At 56.7% G+C, this 19790-nt stretch overlaps 8 protein-coding genes across 8 annotated transcripts; 4 read left to right on the top strand and 4 right to left on the bottom strand.

Annotated features, from left to right (window-relative positions):
* Nucleotides 1-78: 78 nt before the first annotated feature.
* Nucleotides 79-612, bottom strand: L226DRAFT_574132 (uncharacterized protein; the record flags this gene model as incomplete). The annotated part of the gene is made up of 2 exons (XM_067684984.1): nt 79-157; nt 212-612. The coding sequence occupies 2 exons, from the start codon at nt 610-612 to the stop codon at nt 79-81; spliced, it is 480 nt and encodes a 159-aa protein (XP_067531693.1).
* A 2422-nt stretch (nt 613-3034) lies between these two features.
* L226DRAFT_574131 (uncharacterized protein) lies at nt 3035-3969 on the bottom strand (the record flags this gene model as incomplete). The annotated part of the gene is made up of 2 exons (XM_067684983.1): nt 3035-3122; nt 3185-3969. The coding sequence occupies 2 exons, from the start codon at nt 3967-3969 to the stop codon at nt 3035-3037; spliced, it is 873 nt and encodes a 290-aa protein (XP_067531692.1).
* Nucleotides 3970-5071: 1102 nt separating this feature from the next.
* Nucleotides 5072-5483, top strand: L226DRAFT_525457 (fungal hydrophobin; the record flags this gene model as incomplete). The annotated part of the gene is made up of 2 exons (XM_067678973.1): nt 5072-5340; nt 5402-5483. The coding sequence occupies 2 exons, from the start codon at nt 5072-5074 to the stop codon at nt 5481-5483; spliced, it is 351 nt and encodes a 116-aa protein (XP_067531691.1).
* A 2476-nt stretch (nt 5484-7959) lies between these two features.
* L226DRAFT_538252 (threonyl-tRNA synthetase) lies at nt 7960-11411 on the bottom strand. The gene is made up of 13 exons (XM_067681456.1): nt 11146-11411; nt 11006-11087; nt 10821-10954; nt 10677-10758; nt 10130-10377; nt 9932-10078; nt 9729-9875; nt 9578-9676; nt 9055-9522; nt 8684-8991; nt 8574-8628; nt 8389-8518; nt 7960-8318 (listed from the first exon to the last, which is right to left on the bottom strand). The coding sequence occupies exons 1-13, from the start codon at nt 11278-11280 to the stop codon at nt 8161-8163; spliced, it is 2193 nt and encodes a 730-aa protein (XP_067531690.1). The 5' UTR covers nt 11281-11411; the 3' UTR covers nt 7960-8160.
* Nucleotides 11412-12118: 707 nt separating this feature from the next.
* Nucleotides 12119-13323, top strand: L226DRAFT_574128 (uncharacterized protein; the record flags this gene model as incomplete). The annotated part of the gene is made up of 5 exons (XM_067684982.1): nt 12119-12346; nt 12406-12531; nt 12581-12877; nt 12932-13054; nt 13114-13323. 5 exons carry the CDS (start codon nt 12119-12121, stop codon nt 13321-13323), a joined length of 984 nt encoding a protein of 327 aa, XP_067531689.1.
* Nucleotides 13324-13616: 293 nt separating this feature from the next.
* On the top strand, nt 13617-13941 carry L226DRAFT_574127 (uncharacterized protein; the record flags this gene model as incomplete). The annotated part of the gene is made up of 2 exons (XM_067684981.1): nt 13617-13733; nt 13804-13941. 2 exons carry the CDS (start codon nt 13617-13619, stop codon nt 13939-13941), a joined length of 255 nt encoding a protein of 84 aa, XP_067531688.1.
* On the top strand, nt 13850-14621 carry L226DRAFT_208617 (uncharacterized protein). The gene is made up of 3 exons (XM_067672892.1): nt 13850-14173; nt 14228-14374; nt 14431-14621. Exons 1-3 carry the CDS (start codon nt 13983-13985, stop codon nt 14588-14590), a joined length of 498 nt encoding a protein of 165 aa, XP_067531687.1. The 5' UTR covers nt 13850-13982; the 3' UTR covers nt 14591-14621.
* Nucleotides 14622-14651: 30 nt separating this feature from the next.
* L226DRAFT_574126 (uncharacterized protein) lies at nt 14652-19118 on the bottom strand (the record flags this gene model as incomplete). The annotated part of the gene is made up of 9 exons (XM_067684980.1): nt 14652-14915; nt 14967-15609; nt 16491-16891; nt 16957-17188; nt 17250-17378; nt 17525-17811; nt 17868-18547; nt 18604-18713; nt 18766-19118. The coding sequence occupies 9 exons, from the start codon at nt 19116-19118 to the stop codon at nt 14652-14654; spliced, it is 3099 nt and encodes a 1032-aa protein (XP_067531686.1).
* Nucleotides 19119-19790: the final 672 nt, after the last annotated feature.

Here is a 19790-nt window from a genome sequence, read left to right as displayed (position 1 = left end):
GTTTGCAGTCGCGAAGACCACTGACAGCTAGCGACATATGGACCTCGCAGCGCCTAGGGCTATGAACGTTGACCCCGTCTAGGCGACAAAAGGGACGCAGCCGAAGTTCAAAACCCCGTCCGACGCCGTGCCCTTGCAGCACACCGGCTTCGCATTGCTGCACATCAAACATCAGCGCAAAGCACACGTCGCAATCGACGACGAAACTCACCACTGGTCCGTGAGACTGCCCGCAAAGACATTTATAGTGTTGCACTCGAACCCTAGGTCGCCCTGGAAGGAGCCCGCGTCTGCGCTCAAGGTTCTCGCCGCGACCGCTTTGTTGAGGTGCGACTGCCACTTCGGGCTGTTCTGCGACACCATGTGGTTGCAGCACTGGATCGTGCCCGTGTTGCATTGCTGCGCCTCCCTCGGCGCGTTGCCATTCAAGGGGGCTAGCAACTCAGGGACGACTGCGGTGGGCTTGGGCACAGGGAGGAAGGGGTGCGAGCCGGCTGCGACGGATTCGACGGGGTCGGTGAGGGTCGGGATGGACGAGGGCACGGGCGTGGATGCGACGAGGGCTGCGAGGCCAGCGAGCGCGAGCGTGGTGAGCGTGGCGAGCTTGAACATGGTGTACGACTAGCAGAGGGGTTGTGTGAGAGCGAAGGAGTGCGAAGAGTAGAGAGCAAGTAGGAGAGGAGGGTGGAAGAGAGTGAATACCGCTGAACCTGAGAGAGGTGAGCGATGGGGACTTGAGGGTGAGGACGTACCAGGTTATATACTCGAGCAGTGACGCTCCTCCCGAGCCCCCGCCCCCGGCGAGCCCGAGGTCGGGTCGGTGCGAGGCCTGAGGACTGAGCGGAGGCAAACCCTGACTAGCCTCAAGCGTCGAGCCCGACCACTGGCACCTAATCGGGGTGCATGCAGGCGTCCTGTGATCCTGCGATACAGCGTCAACCGTGCATCGCGCCAGTGCATGTGCGCCGCTAGCCGCCGGGCGGATGCATGCTCACAGCTGGTGTGTATGGAGGCGAGCGCGGTGGTGATGGCTTGCCACGTGCAGTGAGTGAAGGCGGGGCGCGTATAAGGGGAGGCCGGAGACGGGAGACATGGGTTGAGCGTTGAGCCATGAGCATTGAGCGAAGGTCAGACGCATGTTGTTGATGGCGCGGGTGTCGTCGCGTACGTCTTGAAACTTGGACGCAGTACTCGCAAGTATTCGGGAGCGACGGCGTGCGTATACCAATGTTAACGCTCAACCAGGCGGATGGCAGCGTTGAATGCAGAGTACTGCAACTCCCTATCTGACGATCGGTGCTCAGCACTCAGTACTCAGTGCCAGCCTAGGGAGGGCCTCGCTGCAGCTTGAGCCCCATGTGGCCAGAGGTCGTACGGTTCGGTCCGTGCGTGGTAGATACCTGCTCTCCATGACCGTCCCGGGTGCAGATCCGCGTTCGGATGCTGAGTGCCCGGAAACGCCACAAAGCCATAAAGGCGGCTAGATCATGTAGACGTACGTACCTAGTAGTAGTACCTGAGGTAAGTGACAAGTCGAGGTTGCTAGGCGAGCTCGGACGCTTCCGCACGCGCTGCACGCCGGATCCGGATCCGCGTCGGACGTGAGGGCCCTTGATCAGCCTCAGCCTGAGCGCAGACGGACAACGACTCCTAGCGTCGATGTGACTCGGAGCGTGACCTGCCGCCAAGCGTTCATTGCACGTTGAGCGAGCGACGAGCGTGTCCCGGGTGAGTCGGGTCGGGTACGGGTGCGCTAGTGCGGTATCGCTCGGTTCGATGTGAGTGGACCTCCGATTTTGCGCAGTGCACAGGGGGTGACCGGTTGACTGGTAAAGGGAACTACATAAGAGGTATGGGCTTCAGGCCTTACTTACATCGAAGCACGACGCACGATGGGCGATGGGCGACTTACTGTTACGGAGACACTGTTGCGTCGGGAGCGCCGTCAAAGTGCAAGTGAACCCGGAGTATGCCTCGCTTGCGTCCGTCGTCAGTGATAGCGCTTGAGCTCCCGGATGGTCGATGAGGAGGTACGGAGTCTTGAGCTTGAGCAATGAGCTTGGAAGGCCAGCTGAGCGTACTATCGAGGCTCGGGGTTCACGCCGGTGACGGCTCGAGGCTGACTGGTGCGTCACGTCTTCCTCACTGACGGCTGTGATATTGCGCGTTGTATGATGGCGCCTCTAAGTAGAGAGTCGGCCAGCTGCCTAGAGCCGTGGTTTCGCGGCTGCACTCGGACATGACAGTACGAGGCAAGAAACGGGACGCGGACTCGGAGGCGCTGGGGCCGCTTTGGGTACGCGTGAGGTTAGGGTCCTGCCTCTGTCTCGCAGCGAGGATTAGCACGCGAGGAAGGGTTCTTTGAACTTGCATGATGACTCTGATAGTAGCTTGTGTTGTAGTCTGGGTGTGTTCGAGGTGGCCATCGTACATAGCGAGTTCTTGGTACGTGTTGAGACATGTTAGGCATGGTTCCGCAACGTACTCCATGGGGTTTCAGTTAGGCGATATGCTCCTCGCACTGTCCTTTGGGCTTCCAAGCCCCTGCGTCCCTGATGAGATTGCGTCCTCGCTGGCGCAGGAGAACATGTTCAAAGAAAGGTGCGCTGAATTTCGTTCGATACACCCCGAGCCACCGAGACGGTCTAGGTCTACCGATAGCTACAGAGGTGCGACCGAGAGACGACTCGGAGCGGGTACATGTACGCGAACGAGGAAACACAGGTTTTGGAAGCGCGGCCGTGGGTCTGAGGAAGACTCAGGGACGAATGCGAATGCCAACACAAAGAGCGCGGTCATAGATAGAGTCAGAACAGGCGAAGTGTTCGGAAGGTAAAGAGCGCTTGTGGGTACGAACGAAGCAAGGAACGAACGAGTGAATAGAGTACGAGAGGGATTAGTAACGAGTGTACGAGTTGGAGCCGAAAGGTGAGTATAAAGTGCTGTCAGTAAAAAGAGCTTAACACGGAGAACTCGAGGAGGAGCAGGACGAAGGACGTAAGTGACCAACACCAAACTTTGAACGACCGGCACCTCAGAGGACGATCGGGACACATCCGATGTTCACGAGCCCACCCTTCGCATCCTTCGCAGTGCCCTCGCAACAGACCGGGGTCGCGGAGCTGTGGGAGTTACGAGTCAGCACCATCCATATACTAACAAGATGCAGGCGAATACTACTCACCAGCTATCTCCGATGCTGCCTCCAATGACGTTGACATCGGTACATTCCAGGCCATAGTCGCCGACGACATGGCTGAGGTCGCGAGCGAGGAGCCCGGCGATGTCGCGTCCGTAGAAGCTGGTGGAGGAGACGGTGTTGTTGCAGCACTTGATAGTGCCAGTGTTGCATTGACCGCCGTTGCCGTTCCCGGAGCCGGAGCCGCTGCCGGAGTTGCCTGTGCCGGAGGAGGGAGAGGCGGGGGGCGCGGAGGAGGAGGGCGCGGGGAAGCCTGCGGTGGGGAGGGCGGTCGCGGTCGCGGAGGGCGAGCCGCCGTTGCCGTTGCCGTTGCCGCTGCCGCCGGTGGGGAAGGCGCCAGTGGGGAGGGAGACGACGGTGCCGGTGCCAGAGGGAGTGGACGAGGACGGGAGAGGGTCGATGGGGGGAATGATGGTGCTCGACGGGAGGGGGATCGGGTCGGTGGGGTCGGTGCTGGAACCAGAGCCGGAGCCTGGGGAACCAGTCGGGAGACCGACGGAGACGACGATGCCCGTGCCAGTGCCGATGCTGATAGTGGGCACGGGGCCGCCGCCGATGGGGATGCTGAGGTCGCCGGAGCCAGACCCGGTAGGGATGGGCTCGCCGAGGCCGGTACCGGTGGGAAGGCCGACGGAGACGACGATGCCAGTGTCGGTGGGTTGGCTGGCGGAGGCGGGGGAGGAGAGAGAGTGGGACTCGCAGGGGATGGGGGAGGCGGACGTGACGACCGCAAGAGCGAGAGCAGAGAAGGCAGCGAGTTGGGCGAACATGGTTGTGATGGGAGTGGTTAAGGCGAAGAGAATAAGAGAGGGTGGATGTGAGAGGCGGGGGAAGAGAGTGGATACCGCTGGACCTGGAGGTGAGCGATGGGGACATGGACGGCGAACAGATGAGGTTTTATACACGAGAGAACCTGCCGTGGCCAAGTTTGTAGCATGGGGAGCACGGGCATCGGGTAGAGAAGCTGCGAGTGGAGAGGCAGATTTCGGTCCACACAGACGGAAATCGGAGCGGGAGGGAGCACAAGCGAGACGTGAGCGCAGCGAAGCCTGGCCCTGCAGCCGTGTCTCTCAGCGTCGAGGACGGATTCGTCGGCGGAGCGGGCGTCGGTGGCCGGATTGGGATGTGTGTTGGCCGAGGAGGGTTGTCCCGAAGTGCCCGGAGGCGGAGGAACGCTCATTTACCTGCTTTTGCTCGACGTCAGACACTGGCGGGACCGAGCACGAAGCTGTCCGAGTAGCGTTGTTTGCACGCAAGCACGAACCATCCCCCGCGGCTCCGACCCACCTCTTTCGTCTCGCTCTGTCGTGTATCCGTCGCTGACTGAAGCTGGATGGTGTAAGTTGAGAGCACGGCGGGCACGGCCATCTCGCGCAGTCGCAGTCGCGGCGGAAGAGGAGGACTCGGTTGCTCACGGGAGCGAAAATCCAGAAGCACGCTGGAGGACCGAAGAAGGGGACGATCGCACGCCGCCGCCCAAGTGTGAAACAATGCTGCACGTGGCTCGCGACGCCCGTCCCAAAGCGGCAGCCAAGTACGTTCGCGACTGCCGCGGCGCATATACTCACCTCTCGTCTTTGGCGAGGCACAGAGAGGGATGTGTTTTGGCCTGCAAAGAGGACTGCGTGAACGGCGACCAAGGCGTTGTGTGTGAGGGGCTCTGGAGGTGCACGCGACCTGCACGATCGACGCTCGCGGTTTGTGAAGGCCTCCTCTCCTCATCGGACACCCCCACCGTCTGCGTCGTCACACCGCCAGCTATAAAGTCAGCGTCCCCCGTCTGCACTTGCCTCACCACCCTCCTCAAACTCGTCTTCCCCCGCACGCCTAGCCCCTCACCCATCACTAAATACACCCTCCCCGCCCCTCGCCATGCAGCTCTTCGCCACCCTCGCCACCCTCGCTCTCGCCACCATCGGCTCCGTCACCGCCGTCCCGTCCTATGTCTCAAAGGCCTCCTCCGACTCCACCTCCCAGTGCGACACTGGCTCCATCAGCTGCTGCAACTCGCTCGAGCCCGCAAACTCGGGCAAGGGAAAGACCATAATCGACTCTCTCGGCATCGACGTCCCCACCCAGTCGTATCTCGGTCTCCAGTGCTCTCCCCTTGATACCTCCTCCGTCGGCGGTAACCCGAGTTGGTCAGTCCTCCCACCTTCGCTTGCCTCATCTTGTATTTTGACCCTCTTTCCTCCCGAATAGCTCCGCCAACCCCGTCTGCTGCAGTGGAAACACCTACGGCACCCTCAGCGCCGGCTGCATACCCATCAACGTCGCCCTCTAGGCGTGCCATGTAGACTTGTTATCTGGATCGTGGTCAGTCTTGTCCAACTGCATGCCCATCGTCGCTCTCTGACATTCGCCCCACTCCCAGGTCTCCTTCTTACCTTTCCACCTCACATCGCTATCTTCACATCAGTATCTTTATTCTCTTCGCTCTTCTCGACTCGGCTCTTTGCTTCTCTTTCTACCGTCCGTTTCGATGTACACGCTATATTCCAATGTGACTCTGTCCGGATCCGGCTTCTCGACCTTGGCCCTGTGTGCGTGTGTGCTCAAACGTCGATCGATCTCCACCTTGAGTACCTCAGCAGAAGAGCTGCCCAAGCGGCTAGTCGACGCCTAGTCCGTACTCTCGCAGAGTATTTGTAGCAACGTCTTCGTCCGAGTCGGCTCGACCCAGAATGTTCATCAATCGCGGCCGCTTCCGCGAGTATGCGATTACGAGATCGTCCAAGGAGGAATGTAGACGCCCCAACACCGAGCGTAGTAGAGCACGCATGGCGCGGCGATGAGTCGACTGCTGGGTGCGTCGCCGGATCGGCCACGACCCGGGACGATAGGTGAGGGGCCCTGTACCCTTGGGCTGTCGGTGACCACGCAGGGTAGAGTCGAGGGACGATGGTTGGGTGGGCGAGTGACTAGTGACTGGCCGGACGGGCTGAGGGGTCGAACTGGCGATCGACTAAATGCCAGAGGATGGTAGGGGTGCGAATGATGGGCCTGCAGTGAGATCATGTCTGGATGACTCCCGGTCGGTGGGAGGAGCGTAGCTGAAGGATGTGGAGGCAGTCACGGTGCTGAGCGGAGGGTTGGACCGAGTAGCCTGCTGGGGTAGGAAGCAGAGGTGATTCACCTCGGAGGTTTGCTGGTAGATCGTAGAGTGCGAGGGGGAAGGGGATGAATACTGCCTGGTGCGGGTTCAGGGGATTGAGGGAGCGGGGAGAAGGGGAGGGGAGAAGGGGAGAAGAGAGGTGTGCGCGTCGGACCATCGGACCTCGGGAGAGCGTTGTGAGTACGGAGTACGGTGGGGGATGGATTCTTGAGTAGGTCACGCTGGCATGCCAGGGGGCGGTCGACCGTGACGAAGGACGAGGATACGGCTTGGACTCGAATCTAAGGCGGGTCAGGAGGGAGGGTGAACAGACTGCAGTGACAATGACGAGGGTGCAACTTGAATGATGAGGTTGGCGTGCAGTGGTCCGCGGGAGATCGGACGGCGTTGGATTCAAGGCGAATTGCGGGCTACTAAGGGTAAGGTAGTGGTTCGGAGGCAGGTTTGGCTTGGCTGGAGGTTGTACGGAGGAGGAGGGAGGAGGAGATGCCATGATCGGCAGGCTGACTTGGGAGGGTGGCTGCGTCGGATGTGTCGGTGTTGGTGTCTATGAGCGTGAAGGAGGACTCAGGAGAGATGGGCTGTATACGAGTCAACTCATGGAGTGTAACGATAGCGGTGACTTGAAATCGGGAGCGCACGCGTAGGCGGGAGGGCGCACGCGAGTCGAGGCTCGTTTTAGTAAGGGAGGGGAGACCGCTTCAAGCTTGTCTCGTCATCCGACATCGTGGTTGTTCAACGCCAGCTCCGAGTTTATCCAGCTGATCAGCGGTGGGTCGGGCGAAGCCTAGTATAATGTTGAGAGACCAGTGGCTTCCCTGACAACCAACGTCAGCAATGTGTACTCCGACGTGTCAGTGAATATGAACGTCGAACGCACGAGTTAGACATCCGGGCTCGGGAAGGGGCCGAACGCGAGCGTGGAGTATAGAGGTGCGGGCGGAGAGTGAGAACGGCGTGCAAGTTGGAGATCATGTTGGGGAGGGTCGCGCCAGGGCTTCCCCTGAGAGCGGGAGTTACCAGCCTACGACTCTCAGGTGCCGGGACGAGGCGGCGGTGTCACGATGGGCCCCGGGTTCAACGTTCAACATTGGTTAGGGAGGTGGATGCAGGTTGTCCAAATGAGGGGGAAACCCTACTTTTTTGGGTACGGTTTAGCTCCGCGCGGAGAGTTTGGCGGCGGCCGCGAATCCTTGAAGTTCAGAGGTTAGTATTAAGTGCTAGTACTAGCAGGGGTCGGGAGAAGGTGCTTACTTGGATTTAGCTCGAGCACTGGCAGTCCTGGAAGAGCGGAGAACGACTCGAAGGAAGCCACTGCCTGTTGCCGTCGCCGTACCAGTTTACGAATCACGACAGCTTGAAGCATACTTACGGTGGTTGTTGTTTGGCACCTAGACGCGAAGATGCACAGGGCTGATACTAGGTTAAAATGTATACGGCCGCACAGCGACTCTTTGAATGAAACAGGCGGACCTAGTATGTGGTGTGTCAGTACAAAACTGAGTCCGAGTCCGAGCCCGGCCACGGACTACTAGGACCCGGGCGCTTCATCGCATGGTCTAACGGTAAGGCGTCCGCGTCAGGATGGTTCGACTCCTCCTAATATCAGCGCATATTCAGGATTGCGAAAACTGCAATCCCATCTGGAGGCTGATAGCAAGGTCAATGTGGACGTTGCAAGATGAATATTGTCCTCAGTGCTGTCATGCTGTCAATCGGTGTGGTCTCTACCTTTGCACCGCGAGGTAGCGAAGATACACTACTAGCACGTATACACATTGTAGAATGCGACACGACACGACGGCGGCAGCAGCAGCAGCAGCAACGATCTATCTATCTGTCTACTTTACACAAGTTTGTTGTGGAGGCTTCGGTTCTCCTTCAGTGCCGCGAGCTTCTCGGCGATCACATCGAGCGGCAGCGTCTCCGTGCGCGCCTTCGTGCCGACGTCGTCGCGGTTCCGCACGTTGACGGACCTGCTGTCGAGCTCCTCCTGGCCGACAACTGTGTGCGTGCATCCAAGTAAGCAAGCGCGAAGAGTTGCGGAGGAAAAGAGAGAGAGAGAGAGACGCACCGAGGATGAAGTTGTACTGCGCGATTTCGCCGTTGCGGATCTTCTTCGGGAGCGTGTTCTCGCCGTTGTCCACGTCGACATAGAGGCCGAGCTTCGTGAGCTTCTCGGCGATCTCGGACGCGTATTCCCTCTGCATACCACGTCAGCGACAGGTACGGATATGGGAACACAGGACGTGTACTTACGTAGGGGACGGCGACGGGGACGACCAAGACCTGACGGGGAGACAGCCAGAACGGCCTGTGTGACTCACGTCAGCGATAGGCTCAAGGAGTGTCGAGTCGCCCATACGTACCACTTTCCAGCAAAGTGCTCGGTGACGATCGCAATGAAGCGTTCGAGCGAACCGAGGATCGCACGGTGGATGATGACAGGACGCGGAGGAGGCTTGCCCGCTTCGACGGCAGCGGCCTCGTCCGCGCTACGGTACTTGAGGTTGAAGCGCTCGGGCAGCTGGAAGTCGAGCTGGATAGTCGCGCACTGGAACGACCGGCGGAGGGCGTCGCGGATCTTGATGTCGATCTTGGGGCCGTAGAACGCTCCGTCTCCAGGGTTGAGCTCCCACTTGCCAGGGTAGAACTTGTCCAGGGCGAGTTTCAGTTGCTAGGAGGTGATGACCGAGTTAGGTCACGGATGAGCATGTAGCATACGAAGAGAGAAACTCACCGCCTCGGCCTGGTTCCAGGTCTCGATGTCACCGAGGAAATTATCTGGGCGGGTGGACAGCTCAAGCTCGAAGTCGAAGCCAAAGAGGCCGTATATATGCTGCATGAAGTCAAAGAGGGCGGCGATTTCTTCCTCGATCTGCGAGGGCATGCAGAACACGTGCGTATCATCCTGGACAAACCTCCGCACACGCGTCAAGCCAGTGAGCGCGCCAGAGGCCTCGTTCCGGTGCAGAATACCGAACTCGGCCATACGGATGGGCAGCTCCTTGTAGCTGCGGTCGCGCGAGTCGAAGATGAGACAGTGGCCGGGGCAGTTCATCGGCTTGAGCGCCCATTTCTCCTTCTCGACGTCGAGCGTGAACATGTCATCCTTGTAGTTCTGCCAGTGACCTGAGGTCTCCCACAGCTTGCTGTTGTACATGTTCGGCGAGATGACTTCTTGGTAGCCACGCTTGAAGTACTCGGACTGTGGAGAGCGCTTTTAGTAGCAGATCGCCCACGATAACTAGAGCGAAACCTACTCGCATGAGCTCAACCAGCGTGTTATAGATGCGCGTGCCGTGAGGGAGGAAGAAGCAGCTTCCGGGACTGAGGTCGTTGAAGAAGAACAGCTCTTGTTCCTGTTTGCGCATGTCAGATAATGCAAGGACAATCGATTCGGAGAGAATGTACCTTGCCGATCTTCCGATGGTCACGTTTGGCAGCCTCCGCCAAGAACGCCTTGTACTCCGACAGCTGCTTCTTATCGGGGAAGGAGATACCGTACACTCGTTGCAACGAGTCGTTGTTAGCATCGCCGAGGAAGTACGACGCAGAGTTCTGAGTTCGTGCTGGTCAGCAACTGTCAGTTGTCAGAGGCGTAGTGGACATCATACCTTCGTAACCATGAAGGCCTTGATGCGGCCTGTGTGGGGGATATGGGGGCCCACGCAGAGGTCCACCATCGGTCCGCAGCGGTAGACAGTGGTGGAGGTGCCGTCAGGGATCTTCGTCTCGATGATGTACTTCTTGTACTTGTTGTACTACGCGGGGCGTCAGCGCGAGCTCCATCATCACAAATAAGACGAACGTACCCCGAACATCTCCAGGAGGGTTTCTTTTGGTACCATGAGACGCTCGAACTTCTGCTTCTCCTTGATCGCCATGTCTGCGACCTTCTCGAGCATGGGGTAGTCGCTGTTCACCACAGGTCTCTCTTCGATAGCCATCTCGTAGAAGAATCCATCTTCTGTTGGGGGACCGATGCAGAGGTGACAGCCATAGTGACGCTCCGCGGCCTCGCCGAGAACGTGGGCGGAGGAGTGCCAGAAAACGCGCTTGCCTGGGGGTGATCATGAGTCAGCACATTCATCATTTGGTATGATTTCTGTACGATAAACCAGATGCTGAGGGGTCGTTTGTTCCTCTCAAAGAAGGCACAAGGCAGATCTAGAGAGCCGCCTGGATGCCAGTCATCCTCAGTCACACCAAGAGCGCCAGGGCCTTCTCAGTGACTCCACGAATATCGCGACGGACTGCAGGTATTGCCCGTTGCCGTACGCAACCTACTCTCTAGCCAACTCCTGGTATTGCACAAGCCCGGGCGAGGCATGGCAGTGATCCGTAAAGGACGCGACGTACCTTCGGGATGTTCGAAGTCGAGCAATTCAAGCGAGCAGGAACCCTCTAGAGGACGCTCGAGGTCCCAGAGGTTGCCGTCGACCTGGAACGCATTGTTGTTCGTACACATGGGGGCAAAGGAATTTGCATATTATAGGGACGTACCTTTGCAATGACGACGCGGTCTGCAAGACCCTTAGAAATCTCCTTGGCGATGTCCATCGGACTCGTCTCCCAGCTCGTGCCCTTGCGTTGAGAGCCATCGGGCAGCGTGATGGTGATTTCCTGACGCGGTTGGTCTATAGTTGATGTCAGAGAGGCGTATTACATAGTTTCCTTCAGAGACGCACTCTTTAGCCACTCAGCGTGCTCGGCTTGCAGTTTCTCAAAGATTTTGATACGGTGATCGAAGTACTCTGGTTTGGGGTTCAGCTAGAAGAGAGCCGAGCGCGTCAAGACAAGCACAGGGCAGGAACATATTAGAGCGTACCTCAAGAGGATGTGAGGACGTGGCGTCTTTTGCTTTCTTGTCCTTTGATTTCTTCTGCGCCGGGGCGTCCTTGTGCGGACTGTCGAGCGCGGGAATCTGCGCAGGATGCGACGTGGACGCGACCGGGGAGGTCATGGTGGTCGAGTACAGACAGTGAGGAGGTCGTGGCAGGAAGAGAGGGGGCCGCCGGGATATATACAGATGGCGAGGGACAAGCTGCAGATATCGATGCTGGTGCAGCCTGAGCATTCGAAGTCCGAGTTTCCTGGTCGTCGCGAGTCACTTGCTTCATCGCCCAACGCCGATAATAGCTCAAATCTAATGAGATCTAATCTCCCTTTATCCACTCTTACCCGACGCTACTAGCTCAGATTATCTTATCTATCCGCGAGCGTCCCTTCCTCGGCCTCCATCGCTCGTCCCGGGCGGGCTCATGTAACTTCACGCAAGTACTACTCACTGCGGTCCGAAAATCATTCACTCGTCATTGTGCATGCTCATGTAATAATACCACAGAGCGTGTACTACCACCTACTGGGTGGCAGAGATTCCTCAAATTGATGGGAGCGTTGGTCTTCCTATGCAGACATGGTCAGTCACAATTGAAACTCGACCTGCCATTTCCACGGAGGTGCCTATGTTGGCTCAGGGAGGTGGCGTTCGATCGTGCGGTCAGTCTTCTCCTGCTTGGTTGTCGAGCTGCCTCTCTCACTCCCACCTCTTGCTTTCTCCCTGCTCTCGTTGCTTTCGACTTGCTCTTGCCAACTACTATCGACAGTGCTATACTTGCTTTCGACATGCTCTCGCTCATCCTCGTCATATTCCTTCAAGTCTTGCTCGCCGAGGCACCGGTCGGCGGTTGACTCCTTAAACACAACCCGGGATCGCTGACCCTGGCGATCCCGTCGTCGTCGGTCTCGTGCTAATTAGGTCAATCATCACCAAGTTTTCCGGTATTGTCCTCGCGGCATTCATGTTTACGGCCTACACTTGCAACTCTCTCGCTGCCATCCGCGCGTTCGGCTTCTTCCATGTTCGGCTCTTCACTAATACATTCGGTCCTCGAGGTGACGGTCCCTTCGTCGACTGCTCAGCTGAACTCATGCAGCCCCTCCGCGCATTCGCCATCGTCGCCCTCTGGATCTTCGCGCCAAGGGTCTCAACACACTGCCTCCATGCCGACCTCGTTTCCACCTCTACTGTCCTCGCTACCTGTTTCGGCTGTGTTTCCTCCAGGCAGCTCATCTGGCCGACCTCAAGGACATTCGTGTGGTTCTCGAGGACGCTCAAGCTGTCGCGGCTGACACGGAAGTCCGCCTCGGCAAGAGGGAGGACGAGCTCGCGCAGGCCAAGGGTTACTTCAGCACTGTCTACATTCACTCCGAGGTTCGTGCCTGTCTCATGTCTGCTGTCCTTGTACTCACGCTCTCCGCAGATCATTGTTGCGGCGTTCAAGGCCATGATTGCGGCACTCGAGGCAGGGGTCATCGTTGCCCGTCAAGACACTGTTGCAGTTAACGCTAAGGTCGCGGAGTTGGCACAGTTGCTCGTTGCTGCTCGCAAGGATGCCAAAGAGAAGGACACGGTCATCGCGGAGCAGAAGGACGGGCTCAAGGCGTTTTCGGAGGAAAGGGATGCGATCAACGCTGAACTCACTGCCGCGAACGCGTCGAAGACCCGGACGGAGACCTCCCTCGCTACCAAGGAGAGCCTCGCCGTGATGAACGCCAAGGTACGTCTATTCGCTTTTCTGATGATCGTTGAATATACTCATCGATGTATGTAGATGATGGAGTTGCTCAAGGCCAAGCTCAAGGACCTCGAACGGGTGGCCTCCGACGAGAAGGCCAAGGCGAACCGTGAACAGGACAACGCGAACCTCGCGAAGCGCGAGGCTGCTTTGTACAAGGTATGTCGTGCTCCTTTCTATTGCACTTTGCCCTTACTCACTCGATCCCCTGGGCCAAGACGGAGCGCCTGGAGATCACCACCACTGTGCATCAGACCCGGGAGCTCGAGCAGAAGACACAGGAGCTCAATTCGTGCCACGAGCAGCTCACCGAGCTCAAGCACAACACCGAGGACGCAGCGGAGGCGAGCAACTGGAACTACGTGGCCGAAACCCTCGCTTCGGACCTGAAGAAGAGCATTACGGAGTGTATCGAACTCCTCGCCTAGCTCAACCGTGTGAAGATGGCGTACCACGAGAGCAATGCCAAGGTCGAAAAGCTGCAGCACGCCCTCAAAACCACCAAGGAGTGTACCTCTACGGCCCAGTCCGCATCCGGAGCTAGTCAAAGTTCTTCCCCGTCAGCAGCGTAGACATCCAACTGGATGGATGAGCAGACTACTCTGGGAAGACGTGCGACACTCGCGTGCGGTCACTGTGCGCACGTGAGCATTACGTCAAGATGGATGCGGCCATGGAGGCCAAGGAGTAGGAACTCGCGGCCGCTTACGAGGAGATCGCCATGCTCAAGAAGGCACTCCAGGACAAGGGCAAGGTCTCAACTCCCACTTCGGCGACCAAGAAGGCTCGTATGCCGACCCGCACACAGCCCATCAAGCTGAACGCGGACAAGAAGAACGTTGTCCCTCGCACTCCATCCAAGTCGATGCTCTCCTGCGCAGGGCCGTTGCCACTCTCAATATGTCCAGCTCACCTTCGCCGCTCCCTCCGCCCTCTACCTCACCGAGCACGACCTCTCGGATTCCGAGGCCGTCAATCCCGACACTCACTCGTCCTCCTCTCGCCCGTCTCCCTCGATAGGCTGGTCTCATAGCCTCCAGCGGTAGCGATCTTTTACCGCTCCTCGCTGACGCGTCCGTCGCTCATCATGTTCCTCGACGAGGTCACATCCAGGTCTTCGTCGGTTAGCGCTCCCTCTTCCGATCCTTACACAGAGGCACCTGGTCAGCGACATTCTTCGAGACGCTCACGCCCAACGCCATCGACTCTGGGATCTCGCCCCGAGTCCCCGGATGCGGTGTCCTCGACCAGAGGTCTAAGAGTGGTACTTGGTGTCCGGTGAGTCTGGATACGCATGGCCTGAAGACAAGTATGCTTACGGTGAGCAAGCAGCAGTTGTACTCTTAACGGCGAGCGCCATCGTGGTGACGGTGTGGCGAGTCGTTCGAGTTTCTCCACATCGTCTTACCTCAATCGCGTCCCATATCGTACACCAGCGCTCTTGGGTTGTGATGACGGAGAAGCAGCCGCATGTAGAATGTCCGCTTGCATGTCTCGCACAGTGATGTCCACATACGCTGACCGGACATTCACAGGCCCAAAGTTAGCATAGCGACGATCCTGCGCTCAAACATGGGGGAGCGTCTCGAGGGAATGACTGCGACGCAGATGCTGGCCCATCAAGCTCGAACGGGGAGGCTAGCCACTCGCAATCTCGCGACTCGAAGTTGCACAGGTGAGATCAACGGAGCATAAGAAGACGCAGCGAGTGCGGGCTCAGGTGACTTCCCGCATGGTACGCACTCCGCCTGATTATCTACATACATACAGTAATCTTGAATTTGTCCGCTTGCTCAAATGCCGTCCACAACAGACTTGAATCGGAATCCACTCGGTCGGACTTCTTGTTGACAACCTCCTCGCGAATCTTCTCCAGAAAGGCAGCCTCAACCTCATTGTAGAGACGCTGCAGCTCCAAGGCGTGGTCCTCTAGGCGTATAAGAAAAGCCATGTAACGGAGCACGTCACAGCGCTTTCGCAAATCAAACCCAGGGGCGTTACGGTCGCAGATATATATGATCTGAAATGATGGTCAGCGAAGGTAAGATGGCATTGACGTGCGAGAACTTACATCATCGCTCGAGTTGTACCATGTCATCGAGAGCGTATGAAACGGCCCAGCATGTGCTAGTCCATACACTGGAAAATCTGTGATGCCGATGATTCGCAGAAAATGTGCCACACTGGCGCTGTTCATCCGTCGCTGGTTCTCGGCTTCGGCCATCTTTTCCTGGCCGCCGTTCAACTTGTAGTCCACCACGTAGTAAGGGAGGAAGAGCGCCTCTGATAGCTTGGCATCAGCTAGACGCTTGTTGAAGTCGGCGGTAGTGGTGGTGGTACCGAACAGTGGAGTGAGTTTGGCCTCGAGAGCCACTAGCTGAGATGGTGAGCCATTCTCCTCGCCGCTCTCTTCAGTAGCCTCCGTCACGTCCACTTCGTTCTCCTTGGGCAATACGGTGTTTACAGGAGGACGGAAGCAGGAAAATGCCTTGAGGAAATCTTTAGCGACCTCAGTGCCCGACGGGCCGCACATGCTAGCGACTTTGTTGCAAAAGTCTGGAATGGAGATAGCGAATATGGCGTCGCATATGCCTCTCTTAGGGTAGAGACCGATGCGGATTTTCAAGTTCTCAACCTGAGAGTGAAGAGCGTGTTCCGAGTCCTTGATCTGAGTACGGAGGGGCCCCTCGGAGGCGACAGCTTCATCATCAGAACTTCCAAAAAATGCTGTGCACGCTGAGGCAGCGCCCACAGCGCGCCACAGCACTAGCAGCGTTTCGGCAGGCCAGCAGCAATAAGCGCCAACACCTCGGAAACATACCTTCATGTCTACTACGCCAACAGCCTCGATCCAGCGGACACTTCAAGTGGGTAGAACGATATCCTTTGCCCCTCAGTACGTGCTGACTCATTTTCATGACATAGCTTGTATTCAAACAGTTTATAACAGGCCAGAAAGTGCGAAATTTGCTTGCATTTGCGCTGCCCATTTCAGGAGATGTGCTGCAGCTATCAATTAGCGGTTCGGGGACTGGGTAGATGGGATGCCATATGGTATGTATACGAGTTTTTAGGACATTCGGTTAGACCGTTCTTGTTTGGCGTATGATTCAAGTCGGCGGCTGTGGTGTCAGTGCCCTCAGCGTGCTCAGCGCCATCAGTGCGTTCAGTAGTTTTGGCAAGTTCTGATGATTCTCAAGTCCCGTAACCGCCGTCAGAGCTGCAAGGGACAGCTCTGCAGCTTCCTTAATCTCGGACCTGGCTCGTTCGGTCGCGCTATGCAGAGTTATGAGCGCAATGTCGTGCAAGGTTAGGATTGTTGCTATGCGACTGAATTGTGGCTTGTATCTGGCTTGAAGGTAGTTCTGAGTCTCTGCCGCCTCGGGGACAAGACGATTCTTCTGATGTGATCGGGTTTTCGGGATCGCAGGCACCGGCGAGGCTGACTCGGATTCGAGTGCGGGAAGCATGGCCTCGACTCTCATACTAGAATAATCCAACTCCTCGCATCGCATGCACTTGAGTGTTGCCTTGGGACTGACCGCAACCAGTTGAGTGTACAGCAGGAATTGAAGAGAACATCAAATATACTCACAAGACGAAGTAGTTGGGCTGCTCGGCACTAGGGACCTGAGTACAGTAACGTTCCAGTCGCCTCTGCAACCAAATCAAGTTGTGGATCGTGTCCCAGGGGAGGCGCCATTCAGCTTTGCTGACATTCTGCTTGTTGTACATCGCGAGAATGCTCTTGTGAAAGTTGTTCAGGATGTAAACCACGTGGGGTGTTGCCAACGTCAGAGACTCGGAGGTCAAGCCCTGGTTTGTTTGCGACATGCCCAGCGCTTCTTGCAGCTTCTTGTCCACCGCGTCTATGTGGTTGTTCAACTGGTCGGCAAGAGGATTGGCGGATTCCTCCTTATGCTCTTCCTCCTCCTTGGACTCCAGTTTGAGATTCTGCACCATCAGGAGTAGATTATGCGCAAGCTTGGTCATCATCTTGACACATAGAAGTGGTGAGTCGCCGGATAAGAGGTTGCAGAATACAAGGTGCACTTGCTTACCAGGTCTATGCCTGCCTCACAAGGCATCTGAACTAGCATTGCGAGCCCTTTTGTATGTTTTAAATAGGCCTTGAAGTCCGCATTCAAATAAATGGTTTCCACACGTCCAGGATCGTCATATCCGATCACGAACGCACGGTGATCCCACAGCCAGTCGGCAACTGAAGCCTGCCTCTGACCATCACGCGTTTTCTCTTGTATCTTGAGCTTGTTGCACGACTTAGCGGCGAATCTGTCTAATACATCAATTTAGGTGTCCCAATGAAGTACCGCATTGCAATCAGGTGACGTACGACATATCCCTCGAATTCGATCTTGAATCCTGAACGTCGAGATCCATTTGCGCAACTCGTTCGCAGCCAGTGGACCGTGGTGCAAGTCCTGAACCACTATCGGGAGCATTCTCGCTGGATGTAGTTGTCCTGGAAGCTAAGGATCAGCATTGAATGTCCTGCGAGGCGCAAAAGGAAACCTTGTGGCCTCAGGTGAGACTGACATGTTTGGAGTCGATGCCGTACCATGACAGAATCACAGAGGTCGAGAAAAGTACACAGAGACGCAAACATACCTAGGGTCGGGAATAGAATGCAGCCAAATCCAGATACGCTGCGTCGAGTAATCATGATCTTTCCTGTTCGCGAGGTGTTCATCGGCCCTCCACTGTGACGGAATGATGAAAGAATTTGCGTTTGGCGATAGCGATAGTGGCGACGGAACATTGAACAATTGTTGATTGCCAAGGTCCGCAAGGTAGGTGACGAGGTTAACCAAATCTGACCGGTGCTGAAGATCGAAGATTCCTCCGCCGGGTACGGAAGGGTTAGAGCCGTCCGAGTAGACGATATGAATTCGAGGCTGTGTTGAGGGTCGGCATTAGTACAGCATATACCATGGGATGCGATACATCTTACCAGGGCATGTATGCCATCTGTATTCTCCTCCATCCAACCAAATAGGACTTGGCACTCAGAGCCAATTGCAGGTAGTAGGATGCCCACAACAGGTTCGATGATCTCGAGCTCGCGCCGTTGCAGCAAAGCGCTGGAGAGTAGAGGTACGATATTGACCTCATCCGCTATGCAGAGAACAGGTACCAGAGGGCTCGGGTGGAAGGTGGAAGGAGTGAGATGTTGTCCGCTGATTGAGTTGCCTTGTCCAAGGAAATCGTCTGGCATTTGACGACAATGGTGAGCGTCCTCTTCGACCTCGCCGTCATCCTCTTTGACCTCGCTGTCGTCCTCTTCGACCTCGTCGTCGTCCTCTTCGGCCTCGTCGTCGTCCTCTTCGACCTCATCGTCGTCCTCTTTGACCTCGCTGTCGTCCTCTTTGACCTCGCTGTCGTCCTCTTTGACCTCGTCGTCGTCCTCTTCGGCGTCGTCATCGTCCTCTTCGGCGTCGTCGTCGTCCTCTTCGGCGTCGTCATCGTCCTCTTCGGCCTCGCTGTCGTCCGCTTCGTCACCGGGGTCTGGTGGCAGACGCCAACCGTTGCCGCCGTCTGAGCTTGCGGACTCCAGGTCAGACAAATCGTCATAGCCGCCACGCCAGATGAAGTCGACGGAGTCATCATCGTAATCCACGCTCTCCGATGGACCTGGGGTATGCATGAGCTGAACGACCCCGATACCAAGCTTCACAGATGAAACGCACCATATTCCTTCATGCATAGCAGGGTGGAACTGCCATAAAGAGGCCCCCCTCGTTGGTCTACTTCTTCGTCGCCGGTATCACAACGAGGCAGGGCGAATTTTGCTTGGTAACTGAAACAACGATGAGCGGTACAGTCATTCATGTGACAGGAAAGCGTCATACAAAACTCTAGTGCCAGGGACAACTCCTTCGACGATGGTCCACAGGAGAGTCTCTCGCAACGGGAGGTGCGACCCGGACTTGCTCAGCTCGGGGAAAGCTGCGCAAGCAGACAGGACAGAGGAGGCTGGATCATCCACCCAACGTTCATTCTCTGGGCCTTCTAGAGTAGAGACTAGTCCTTTGATGGTTCTGACCGCATTTTCAGCTGAATGCTTGAGGAGGTCCGCTGCATCTGAGACTTGTTGTGGCCATGAGTACGAGCCGCCAGAGTCGGGGAAAACAGGATCGAGAGAGACGTTGTGTAGCTCAAGCCAACGTTGCACTTCCTTGTTCAGCAGAAGATTGGAGGCCATGTCACGATGCACGAGCAAGCTGCAATGAATCTTTACCGATGCCGCAGAATCTATTCCGATGATGGTTGATGGCACGGTCGTCCGAGTTGTCGGCGTTCTTACGTGTGCCGGCAGTCAGCGCTTGATTGAGTCGTGTCAGAGTCACGTCTCCTCCTGAACATTGAGTGAAATAAGTAGAGGCTGACTTGCCAGCGTCCTCGAGAGTACTTGTATGATTCATGTTGTGCTAACACAATCTGCGTAGAACGTAAGCAAGAGGACCGACGCACAGTATAACTTTGGGACCCATCATCCCGATGATTGCACAGTTTCAAGCTTGACCTTCACCTCAAACGTTGAACCATATCAAGACGTAGTTGGCTCTACAATACACACATTCCGCCTCTAAAGGGAGTATCGAAGGTTCATGATTGCAGACAGACATGGACGGGCACGGTGATACAGCAAGAGAGGGGGTATGAGTGGATTTACTGGACAAAAATGCCACAATACGGAGCGCCTGCCACTCTTTGCGCCCTATTGCACCCCGTAGCACTCCATAGCACCAAATTGCATCGTTTTGCCACTTGTTGCCATCCATTCCCTCCGCTAGCACCTCGTAGCACCTTTTAGCACATCCTTGCACTCCATTGCAACGTTTTTCCACTCTTTGCACCTAGCGCCCAATAGCCG

The sequence above is a fragment of the Lentinus tigrinus genome (genome assembly GCF_003813185.1).
Source record: "Lentinus tigrinus ALCF2SS1-7 unplaced genomic scaffold L226scaffold_31, whole genome shotgun sequence".
Classification (NCBI taxonomy): Eukaryota; Fungi; Basidiomycota; class Agaricomycetes; order Polyporales; family Polyporaceae; genus Lentinus; species Lentinus tigrinus.
Note: the sequence above shows the minus strand (reverse complement) of the source record. Positions and strands in the feature narration are given on the sequence as shown.

Coding starts and splice junctions, on each gene's coding strand:
- L226DRAFT_208617 (XM_067672892.1), top strand. CDS start 13,983: ATGTTCCTCGACGAGGTCACATCCAGGTCTTCGTCGGTTAGCGCTCCC. Junction 14,174..14,227: donor AGAGTGGTACTTGGTGTCCG/GTGAGTCTGGAT, acceptor GTGAGCAAGCAG/CAGTTGTACTCTTAACGGCG. Junction 14,375..14,430: donor GAAGCAGCCGCATGTAGAAT/GTCCGCTTGCAT, acceptor GGACATTCACAG/GCCCAAAGTTAGCATAGCGA.
- L226DRAFT_538252 (XM_067681456.1), bottom strand. CDS start 11,280: ATGACCTCCCCGGTCGCGTCCACGTCGCATCCTGCGCAGATTCCCGCG. Junction 9,876..9,931: donor AGGCCTTCATGGTTACGAAG/GTATGATGTCCA, acceptor GCACGAACTCAG/AACTCTGCGTCGTACTTCCT. Junction 9,523..9,577: donor CGCTGGTTGAGCTCATGCGA/GTAGGTTTCGCT, acceptor CGCTCTCCACAG/TCCGAGTACTTCAAGCGTGG.